This window comes from Papio anubis, chromosome 4 (assembly GCF_008728515.1).
Source record: "Papio anubis isolate 15944 chromosome 4, Panubis1.0, whole genome shotgun sequence".
Taxonomy (NCBI): Eukaryota; Metazoa; Chordata; class Mammalia; order Primates; family Cercopithecidae; genus Papio; species Papio anubis.
The window spans coordinates 152,857,816-152,870,065 of NC_044979.1; the positions used below are offsets into that span (position 1 = coordinate 152,857,816).

At 41.8% G+C, this 12,250-nt stretch overlaps 1 protein-coding gene across 4 annotated transcripts in view; it reads right to left on the minus strand.

Moving 5' to 3' along the window:
• C4H21orf91 (chromosome 4 C21orf91 homolog) overlaps window positions 1–4,045 on the minus strand; it is a 29,911-nt gene extending 25,866 nt beyond the window's left edge. Inside the window, exons 1-2 of one of the 4 annotated variants that reach the window (XM_009202428.3) lie at window positions 4,027–4,045; window positions 2,639–2,772 (exon numbers count right to left, since the gene is read on the minus strand). In XM_009202428.3, the coding sequence (XP_009200692.1) occupies window positions 2,639–2,765 (127 nt within the window). In that variant the 5' untranslated portion in view covers window positions 2,766–2,772; window positions 4,027–4,045. Of the gene's footprint in view, window positions 1–2,638; window positions 2,773–3,182; window positions 3,275–3,754; window positions 3,866–4,026 lie in introns of those variants that run through there. The other 3 variants (XM_009202429.3, XM_009202426.4, XM_009202427.4) reach the window with 3 other exon arrangements.
• Window positions 4,046–12,250: the final 8,205 nt, after the last annotated feature.

The following is a 12,250-nucleotide window of genomic DNA, read 5'->3' on the forward strand; positions in this document are numbered from 1 at the left end:
TTTCTAGTATGTAATCATTATGACATTTTCCCCCCACTGATTTCTAAAGTCCTGTATACTGATACAAAAACTAAAATTGTGTGCAATTCAAGATGCTCATTTCCCTCTTTTCTAAAATAATCTTTTTTTTTTTTTTTGAGACGGAGTTTCGCTCTTGTTGCCCAGACTGGCGTGCGATGGCATGATCTCAGCTCACTGCAACCTCTGTCTCCTGGGTTCAAGTGATTCTCTTGCCTCAGCCTCCCGAGTAGCTAAGATTACAGGCATGTGCCACCATGCCCGGTTAATTTTGTATTTTTAGTAGAGATGGGGTTTCTCCATGTTGGTCAGGCTGGTCCCGAACTCCTAACCTCAAGTGATCCACCTGCCTTGGCCTCCCAAAGTGTTGGAATTATAGGCGTCAGCCACCACGCCGGCTTACAATAATCTCATATTAAACAAAACAGTTGTAATACACTAGCTGATAACTGTAGTGAAAATGAAAATGTGTATTTGTGAGAGCTGAGAACTGACACCAGATAGAGAAGAAATTATTTGATTCTAATTTTACTTACAAAGATTAAACTGGGATTTTAATATATAAAACCTTGACTATACATAGAGTATTAATGAAACAGTTCTAATTCAAATTGAGAATTGTCTTTTACACTGAAGGTAACTATGATTTCAAAAACAAAGGACTTATTCCATGCTTACATGCTGAGATATTATCAGAGCTGAAATGTTAAGAGATGGTACCTGAGGAAATATCTGTATAATCTCTATACAATGACTGAATACCAGATAAAAGGCTTATTTTAAAAAGCTAGAAAAGCAATTACAAAAATTTAGGGTTCTGTGGAAAAATTCGATCATGGTACGAACTCCGTTAATGATGAGTTGCCAGGAAACATTGGTTAGAAAAAGGTGGCTGGGAGAATAGCAAGGATAACCAATTAGGATTAGAACATTAGCCCTATTGATATAAAATAACTATTGACAGTAGATCAATGGTATTAAGATTACATATACTAGAACCAGACTGTCAAGCTTTAGTCCAGGATCGTCAGTTATGAGCTGTGTGACTTCAAACTGTATTTCTTAGGTCTCCAAGCTTCAGCTCTATCCCATTGAAAATAGAAAATGACAGTAGTCATTCCAAAGCTATCTTGAGTTAAATAAGATAATCCACATAAGGGGTTTAGCACAGTGCCTGGCACATAACAACAGCTTGCCATCACCACTACAGCAACCCTGGGCAGTCCAACTTTTTGGCTGTTTCCTTAAAGGTAAAATACAGGATTGGACTAGATAATTTCTAATGTCTTTACCCATCTAAAATTAAAATTCTACAATGTATCAACAATATAAAAGCCACTTCTATTTTCAAAGAACATAAATTCAGATTTTCACCCTAGCATGATTTAAGTACTGTAAAATAAACTTATTTTTAAGTTATCCTTTTATTTGTATTTATTCTTTTAGAGATGGGGTCTTGCTACGCTGCCCAAACTGGACTTGAACTCCTAGGCTCAAGCAATCCTGTCACCTCAACCTCTGGAGTAGCTGAAATTGTAGGACTACACCACTGTTCCTGTTATATCATCTTTTGAAATTAGCTATAATCACTACATTTATTAAAGCCAAAGTTATAGATATTCTATGTAATACACAAGAAATCCATAATCTTCCATCACATACTGTTTGGTGACTATAATAATTTCTGAATAACAAGTCCTAACAGGAATTTCAAGGTATATAATCCCCCACTATATTTTTTTAAAACTATAAGAACATTTCATACCCCATACTTACAGAACAGAAAATAAAGATCATGAAAAATTTCAAATATATAATTCAGAAAAAAGGAAATAACTATTTTGAAACTGTCCATAATCTGGAGGTTTAATAAAGTCTCTCTACTGATAGGTAACAACTCAAAACTCAAATTACAGGCCAGAATATTAAGTTTTTTTTTTTTAGTATGACTCATAAATATCTAAACCAAAAATCAATTTTAATATGACCACACTAACTGCACCAACCCAAATACATCCTTCTAAGAGGGCCGGTTTTTTTTTTTTTTTGGATTTGGAGAATTTTTCTTCATATATCTTAGGGACACTATTAAAAAATTTTAAAAACCTTTCCAGTTTTCAAAAATTACTAACAGTGTGTGTGATCACTGAAAAGAGGTTAATCTAAAAATTTTAAAATATTTTTCCAGATAATAAGATCATACTGGTGAGAAAAGGGTTCGGGCTTATCTCACTCAAATACTTGCATAATAGGCTTGAAAGAATAAAAAAATTGTTATGTTACTTCTTAATATGAAAAACACACACGTCTGTTAAAATCTGACAATTCAATAAGCTCTCAAACCAGAGAACACGTTTCCCAATCAACACTCATACTTATTTCTGTATTAGGAAAAATGAGGTTGTTCCAGGGGTCTTTAAGAAACAAAGATTTCTCTTAAATTCGTAACTCTGTTAACTGCACCTTCATTTCCAGAAACCTTATCTTTAACAAATCTCTACACTATTCATACTTAGCACAGTTTCCAATCGTTGAAGATATATTAGTTTTACCTTACAACCAGTATAAAGCAGCTGCGTTAAATTCATGCCATAAAATCAAAACTATACCGTGTGCTTACCCTCAATATTTAGCTCAAAACAAATGTGGCAGAAGGAGAGTGTTTCTTTGTCTGTTCCCAGTTTACAAACACTGCAAATGTTGTCATCATTCAAATCAATGTTTACAAACTGCTCCTCTTCGTTCATAGTGCCCCTATTAAGAAACAGAAAAGGAAAGTTACACAATTCGAGAACCTGCCTTTGGGGTAGTTTCCTTTTCTGGGAACTTCTAGGAAACAAGGATGCTGTTCAGCTCGTCTCAAGCAAAAGCTCCATCAAACAAGCATCGCCATACTTGCACTTCAACATTGCACTTTTCCTGTGGAAAGACACAAAGCTAGTAAAACTTAAAACTAGGCCATAGGTGATACTATGTCAGTGTCTTTTTTGTCCTTTAGTTGATTGGGTTAAGGGGACCTGAAGGAGAGAGGTTTGCGGGCATTCTAGTCCTCCTCCTTCGTCCCCCAACCTCGAATAATCAGACACAGGGCTTAGCAGCGAGGCCTCTTCAGCTACCAGGTTCTGTCAAACCTAGTTAACGCTGTGAGAAACAGGAAAAACGACCTGCACGGGACACTGCTTTGCTAACTTCCATTGGGGGAACCTCAGATGCGCCTCGCGAACTCGGAGTTGCGAAGCTTCGCATCGAACGGAGGTCGGCGGCAGCAAAATGCACGTGGGTACCGAACACCTGGGGAGGGCGTCCCGCCGTGTCCGGGGCAACCACACCGAAGGCCGAGCGGCGGATTCACGGTACCGGCCAGGCACCGCCGGAGGGGCCCAAGCCGGAGCCGGGAGAGCCGCGGTACCCTGGAGCCCAGCGGGCGGGAGAGCCTGGTCCCATCGCTCCGGGATTCCTCCCAGAGGGAAGAAAGCGTCCGAGAGCCACGGCGGCCGGCCCGCCCAGCCTCAGGGTCTCGGGGAGCCGGGTCCTGGCCCGTTCTTCAGCGTTGGGGGCGCGCGGCCACCCCCAGGGAATCGCGGACCCACGTCAGTCTCTCCGTCGGTCCGTCCGTCGGGGCGCCTGGCGCGCAGCAGTGCGAGGGGCCACGGGCCTCGGAACTCGAAGGAGGCGGGACGATGGGACGGGGGATCTGGGCTCGGGTGGGACGGGAGCAGGGGTGCGGGGTCTTTACCGTCCGGCTCCGCGGGTCACCACCGCCTTTCCGCGCGGCTCGGGTTCCTCCACTATTGTTTCCGGCCGCAGCAGAGGCGGCCGCCGCGCGCCTGGCCCCGCCCTCTCCCGCCGGCGCCATCCCGTGAAGGCTGCGGGGAGGGTAGTGCGGCCGCGGGCACACCTGCGCGCTCGCAGGGCTGCTACGGGCCCGCCTCTCCGCTCCTGCACCGACGCCGCACCTTCGCCTCGAGTTCTCCGGTGATTCCGTGTGTCCTGGCCGGAGTTTCTTACCGTTCTCTGGAACGTAGCTCCTCACACCCCCCTCGTCGAGGTGCGTAGATAGACGAATCCATTCCACCTCTCCCTTCAGCATAGTGCAAACTACTGCCCCGGGGCGGGGGCCGCAGTCGGCGGGGGTAGGAAAACCGCGGGTGGATGGGAGAAAGGGCGAGGTGCGTGGGTGGCACTTTGACTTCAGGAGAAAGAAGCATAATACTGTCTCTGAACTTATAGTTAAGTGCCAGTTGAAGTAACTAACTAAGGAAAAGTTCATATTCAGGTGTCATGATAGAGGCATGATTTCAAATACAGAAGCTTTTAAAATAGGTTATTTGTTGTGGGGCGTCCCCCCCATATGGTACATCCCTCAACGCCTACGGGGAAAACCCCGAGCCCCACCTCTTATTTTTAGGTCCTGCTTGGTTCTCAAACTCTTTGCTTGACTTTTATTTTAGCTATTCTGGTTTTTTGGGGGTATGGTTCATGCAATACTTTACCTTACGTTTTCTATTGTAGTCTTTACGGGAACCTACAGAGGAGAAACAGGAACTGTTCTCTCATTTTGCAGCCTAGGAGTAATTAACCCAGGTTATCGCAGTTGGTTAGAAGCAGGCTGGGGATTGAACCCAAGGCTACTGAGCGAAGATCAATGTTATTTTTTACAGCATCATATGCACGTGTTCTGGTCGCACTCAAATAGAAAGAGGGCTGGCCTGTCAGTCTACATGTAGGCATTCTTGAACTGATGGTAGGAATAGACTCCATAGATCTTGGAAACTTCTGGACCAAATTAGCACTCTAATTATGGCATCTGTGCTTCGCAGGAGCGATCTGTGTCCTTGCCACCTATTTTAGTAGATGAACCAGCAACATTGACATTACCTGGTTTCTGTTAGAAATGTATAATCTCAGGCCCCACTCGAGATTTCCTAAATCAATACCTGCACTTTAACAAGACCCCCCGGAGATTCCTATGTTCATCGAAGTTTGAGATGCACTAATTGAAATAGAAAAGCCTGAGCTTTTTCTCTTCGAATTTCTCATTCTAGGTAACTACGACTAAAATATCTTGCATCTTGGATTCTACCCATCTTTTAAATAAAAGGGATTCTTTAAAAAAGGACTCTTTTAAAGTGATTCAATAAAATTGTTCTAAAATCACTAAATTTAAAAAATTGAAACAAATTCTTTTCAATTCTCATGATCGTCTTCCTTTCTATGACATTTCACATTGTTTACTTGCTATTCTTAAAACTCTTCTCTCCTGTTGGCGTTTTTAAAAAAATTAAGGAATAATTTACAGAAATAAAATTCTCCCATTTTAAAAGCACTATTTGATGAGTTTTGACAAATATATAAACTTGAGTAACCACTACCCCAGTGAGGATACAGAACATTTCCACAGCCCCAACATTTCTTTCTGTTCCTTCCTGGTCAAGCTCCTCCAACATGGGATCTAATTTATATGACTGCTTTAGTTTTGTCTATTATAAGAATTCACATACATGGAATTAAGCAGTGTGTGTTCATTTGTGATTGGCTATTGTCATTGCTTTTGAGATTTACAATGATGTTTTGTAACAGCGGTTTCTTTTTACTGCTTGTCTCAGTCAGTATGTGTTCCTATAAAGGAATACCCAAGGCTGGATAATTTATATAGAAAAGAGGTTTATTTGGCTCATGGTTCTGGAGGCTGTACAAGAAGCATGGTGCCAGCATCTGCTTCTGGTGATGGCCTCAGGCTGGTTCTATTCATGATAGGAGGCAAAGGAGAGCCAGTGTGTGCAGAGATCATGTGGCCAGAGAGCAAGCAAGAGAGAGAGGGGAGGAGATTTCAAGCTCACTCTCTTTATTTTTTTTTTATTTTTTATTTTATTCCTTTGTTGTTGTTGAAAAAAAAAATTAGTTTCGTTGGGAATTAAGAGTAGGAATTGATTCACACCCTAGAGAATGACACCAAGCCATTCATCAGGGATCCGTAACTAAGCTCCAACTCCCTGCTCCCCGCTCCCCAACCAGGCTTTACCTCCAACACTGGGGATCAGTGGGGCATGGGGGCTCACACCTGTAATCTTAGCACTTTGGGAGACTGAGGTGGGCTGATCGTTTGTGTCTAAGTGTTCAAGACCAGCCTGGGCAACATTGTGAATCCCCATCTCTACCAAAAAACCCCACAAAAATTAGCCAGACATGGTGGTGCATGCCTGTAGTCCCATCTACTGAGGAGGCTGAGGTGGGAGACTGGCTTGAGTCCTAGAGGCGGATGTTGTGTGAGCTGAGATCGTGCCACTTCACTCCAGCTTGGGTGACAGAGTAAGACTGTCTCAAAAAAAAAAAAAAAAAAAAAAAAGAAAAAGAAGAAAAAGAAAAAAAAAGATGTCCATGCCCTAATTCTTGGATCTTTTCAATATGTATATGTAACATAGCAAAAGAGACTTTGTAGATATAATGAAGATTATAGACTTTAAAATAGGTTATCCTGGATTATTGGGGTGAGCCCAATCTAATTACATGAACCCTTATAACCAGAGATCTTTCTCCAAGTAAACTCAGAGAAATGTAGCAAAGAGAAAGTCGAAGTGATTGGAAGCATGAGAGGGACTTGACACACCATTGCTCTAGGGGTACACACTGGTCTCCAGCTGGTAGCCAGCAAGGAAATGGGAGCCACAGTCCTAAAACTGCAAGGAACAGAATTCAGCCAACTGCCTGCATGGATTGGGAAGCTCATTTGAACAATCTCCCAATCATGCTGTACTGGATCATGCTGTACTGGAATTTTTACCTACCGAACTGTGAGATAATAAATGGGTGTCATTTCAAGCCATTAAACGTGTGTTAGTTATGCCAGCTTTAAAAAACCAATAGATTGAATGTCTAAATTTTTAAAGAAGGTTGAGATTCATTTTGGGAAGCTGTTCCTGTAGTGGCTGATCAGCTTGCTTCTTTTGAGACCTGTTTTTAAACCTTGTGAGTGTCTACACTATCATTTTGTAATATGGATATCTTAGTCCAGTCCTGGAAGAGTGGCTTGTTGGACCCTCTTTTGTATGTCATGAGTATTTAATAAAGATTCTGCACTCTAGTTGATTAAAACTCAAATGACTCCTGTCCCTTTGAGTTCCAGCAGGTGTTCAGTTTGTAGTTCCCCAGTAATTGTTCTTTTGGTGATAGTTATTTTTTGCCCTGGTATTTAATTTTTTTGTAAAGTCTCGCGCTATACATGCACAGCTTTGTATTCAGCCCAAGACTTGAAGAGTATTCTGAAACTCTTTCTATGTATAATTTTTCCTGTCACTTTTTATTGCAAATTCCAGCCGTCTTAGACTTCCCAAACTCAAATCTTTTTCTCCCCAGCGCAACTTTCCTTGAATTTCCTTATGTGGACCATAGTCTGAAAGTATTTCCAGGCGTAAAATCAGGGTAATCATAGGTCTCCTCTCATTTGTTTCTTTTCTATTATGGATCACATGTTTGTACTGTCTGTGTTTCAGTGTCCTAGAATTCATATTTTCTGGATGTTGGTTGTCTGCCGCCAAGTGAGATGTGCCTTTCACCTTCCACCACGATTATGAGGCCTCCCTAGCCACGTGGAACTGTAAGTCCATTAGACCTCTTTCTTTTGTAAATTGCCCAGTCTCGGGTGTGTCTTTATCAGTAGTGTGAGAACAGATTAATACATATTCCTAACTAAGCCTAAAGTCAAAGTAATGTCTGTTTTAGGCCAAGAACTAATTACAAAACTAGTCCATTGTATATCACTTTATAGTTTATAACACATTTTTGTACACTTCACTGAGTTACTAAATTAGAAAGAATTGTAGTTAAAGGTAAAATCCTTGACTATTTGAAGACCTAGGCTTTGAACTTGTACAGCATGTGACTGTACTGAATACTGTAGGCAGTTATAAGGCAATGGTATTTGTGTATGTAGACATACTAAAGATATAGTAAAAATACTGTATAAAAGAAAAATATGGTACATCAGGCACTTATTATGAATGGATCCTGCAGGAGTAAAAGTTGTTCTTAGTGGGTCAGTGAGTAAGTGTGACTGAATTTGAAGGCCTAGGACATTACTAAAAATCACTGTAGACTTTATAAATACTGTACATGTGTATTACACTGTTTATTTTATAAATTTTTCTTTCATCAATACTTAACCTTAACTTACTATACATTTTTTACTGAATAAACTTTACTTTTTAAAATATTTTGACTATTTTATAATAACAGCTATATTAGTCCGTTTTCACACTGCTCTAAAGAACTACCTGCAACTGGATAATTAATGAAGAAAAGAGGTTTAATTGACTCACAGTTCCACAGGCTGCACAGGAAGCATGGATAGGATAGGAGGTCTTAGGAAACTTACAACCATGGTGAAAAGCAAAGGGGAAGAAAGTGCGTCTTACCATGATGGAGAAGGGGAGAGAGACAGAGCAAAGGAGGAAGTGCCACACACTTTCAAACAACCAGATCTTGTGAGAACTCACTCACTGTAATGAGAACAGCAAGGGAAAAGTCTACCCTCATGATTCAATCACTTCCCACCAGACCCCTCCCTGACATGTGAAGATGACAATTCAAGATGAAATTTGTGTGGGGACGCAGAGCCAAACCATATCATTCTACCCTGGCCCCTCCCAAATCTCATCTCCTTTTCACATCTAAAATCACAACCATGCCTTCCCAACAGTCCCCTAAAGTCTTAACTCATTCCAGCATTAATTCAAAAGCCCAAGTCCAAAGTTTCATCTGAGACAAGTCCCTTCTGCCTTTGAGCCTGTAAAATCAAAAGCATTTTAGTTTCTTCCAACATACAATGCATATACAGACTTCGGGTAAATATTCCCATTCCAAAAGGGAGAAATTGGCCAAAATAAAGGGGTTACAGGCCCCATGGAAGTCTGAAATCCAGCAGTGCAGCCATTACATCTTAAAGTTCCAAAATAATCTCCTTTGACTCCATCCCTCACATCCAGGGCACGCTGATGTGAGGGGTTGGCTCCCGAGGTCTTGGGCAGCTCTGCCTATGTGGCTCTGTGAGGTGCAGCCCCTGAGGCTGATTTCATGAGCTGACTTTGAGTGCCTATGGCTTTTCCAGGTGCGAGGTGAAAGCTGTCAGTGGATCTACCATTCTGGGGTCTGGAGAACAGTGGCCCTCCTCTCACAACTCCACTAGGCAGTATCACAGAGGGAACGCTGTGTGGGGGCTCCAACCCCACATTTCCCATCTACACTGCCCTAGTAGGGATTCTCCATGAGGGAAACCAACAATGTCTGTTAGAGAGATCACATAATGTTTTTTTCTGAAAATCATTGCATTACCTCTGCAATTGTGAAAATTTTTCTCACTTATCATTTAAAGTCCAATTCAAATGAATGTCTGCTACAAAAATATCTCTAATCCTTTTACTTTCCTGAATTCCCACAATGCTTGCTCATACCACTACTATTTTTAGTATGTTTTTCTGACATGGTCCCATTTTTAAAAGAAAGGATTTAGTATATTCGATATATCCATCCACCCATCTCTCACCTATTTGTTTCTCCTCCTATGTTACCTAATTCTCTTCAATTAGAGAGGTGCTTTTTCCATTTAGCCAGGAAGATTGGCATATGTAGCCCCAGGCTCAAAGCCTTCTGGTACCATGATCCTGAAGGTACTGGAAATTCAAGATGGTGTGACTGATTGATTGAATTATTATTTCCACTTCTTCACCCCCCTTACTCTCACATGTGACTTTATAGTTCACTGTAGTGAGCAGAATATATTTCCCCATCCCAATGAGATATTAATGAACATGACAACGAGCAGAGACCTTAAATGTGCCTGCGTGCCTTAGCTTGGCTTCTTTATCTCTATCATATGTCACAAGAAGACCTTCATCCAGGTATTTGCTGGTCCAAGAAAGATGAGAGATGTAGAGATCAAACAGATTGAAGGGTCCAACTTGCAGCCTAATGCTGGGTTGCCCCAGCTGACCTATAGATCCATGACGTTTGGTATTAAAGTACTGATATGGTTTGGCACTATGTCCCCACCCAAATCTCATGTTGAATTCTAATCCCCAATGTTGGGCAGGTGATTAGATCATAGGGGTGGATTTTCCCCTTGCTGTTCTCATGACAGTGAGTTCTCATGATATATGGTTGGTTGAAAGTTTGTAGCATTTTCACCTTTGCACTCTCTCTCTCCTGTCACTATGTGAAGATGTACTTGCTTCCCCTACACCTTCCACCATGATTGTAAGTTTCTTGTGGCCTCTCCAGCCATGCTTCCTACACAGCCTGTGGTTCTGTGAGTCAATTAAACATCTTTTCTTTGTAAACTACACTGTCTCAGGTAGTTTTTAATAGCAATGTGAGAACAGATTAATACAAGTACTCAGTTGTGGGTTGTTCAGTTATGCAACATTTTGCAGTGATAGCCGATTAATACAGCGGGATTCTGAATGGCCAAATGTGATTCATATGCTTGTCTCTGAATCAATCACAATTGCTAGTACTTTAATTGGCCAGGCTGTATTACATTTCCAGCTCTTCCTCCATTCCCAAGTAATTGAAGTTGGCTCAGGGGTGGGGATATAGGAATTAAAATTTGATCTCAAGATATGAAAGACGGCCGGGCGCGGTGGCTCAAGCCTGTAATCCCAGCACTTTGGGAGGCCGAGACGGGCGGATCACGAGGTCAGGAGATCGAGACCATCCTGGCTAACACAGTGAAACCCCGTCTCTACTAAAAAATACAAAAAAATAGCCGGGCGAGGTAGCGGGCGCCTGTAGTCCCAGCTATAGGGAGGCTGAGGCAGGAGAATGCCGCAAAACCCGGGAGGCGGAGCTCGCAGTGAGCTGAGATCCGGCCACTGCACTCCAGCCTGGGCGACAGTGCGAGACTCCCTCTCAAAAAAAAAAAAAAAAAAAAAAAAAGATATGAAAGACAAGTTGCCCAAAAGGAAAGTGGTTGCTCTTACCAGAGGAAGGGAATTGGTTTGAAACCTATTAAACAGGAATAATCTATCTGTCATAATCTAGTCTGGTACTCTTTCTACATCATTATTTATTGCTAAATTTTAAGCTGAATTGTATGGAGAAACTGCCTTACTCATCTTGTATTTAACACTTACAAATTATAATATAATTTGTGTTTGAATCCAGGATTAAGTTTCACTGCAAGTAATATAAAAATCCCCAAGTAACAGTGACATAAAAAGTTGGACATGGACAGACATGCTGGCTCATGCCTGTAATCCCAGCACTTTGGAAGACTGAGGCAGGAGGGTCACTTGAGCCCAAGAATTCATGACCAGCCTGGGCAACCCCCAGGTTGGTGAAACCCCATCTCTACAAAAAAATACCAAAAAAATTAGCTGGTGTGGTGGTGCAGGCCTGTAGTACCAGCTACTCAGGAGGCTGAGGTGGGAGGATTGCTTGAGTACGGGAGGTCAAGGCTGCAGTTGGCTGGAATCGTGCCACTGAACTCCAGCCTGGGCAACAGAGTGAGACTTTGTCTCAAAAAAAGAAAAAAGAAAAAAGATAAAAGAAAAAAGGTTGGACTTTATTTTTTTTCTCTTATGTTGAAGTCTAGAATTGAGCAGCTAGGGTGAGTGTGGTGGCTCTGATCTTCAAAGTTCTTAGGCATGCATTTTGCTTTCTTTCTTTCTTTCTTCTTTTTTTTTTTTTTTTTTTTTTTTACCATGAGACAGGGTTGCTCTGTCATCCAGGCTTGGGTTCAGTAGTGCAATCTTGATTCACTGCAATCTCTATCTCCTGGACTCAAGCTGAGGTGGGGACTTGGGGACCACATCTTTCTTCCAGATGACCATATGGCCAGCTAAAAGTCAGGGTTTCTAAAAGAGGGAGCATAGATACTGCAATTTACAGCAGGCAATCTCTACTGTCGTGCTCAATATTTCTTAAATGAATGAATCACATTAAAAATTAAAATCGATTAATAAACACTGACAATTAAATTTTTAATCTTAGATGAAATGCTGGATTAAAGAATATATTTGATGCTGGGCGCGTTGGCTCACACCTGTAATCCCAGCACTTTGGGAGGCCAAGCCAGGTGGATCACTAGGTCAGGAGATGGAGACCATCCTGGCCAACATGGTGAAACCCCGTCTCTATTAAAATACAAAAAATTAGCTGGGTGTGGTGGCATGCACCTGTAGTCCTAGGTACTTGGGAGGCTGAAGCAGAGGAATCTCTTGAACCTGGGAGGCGGAGG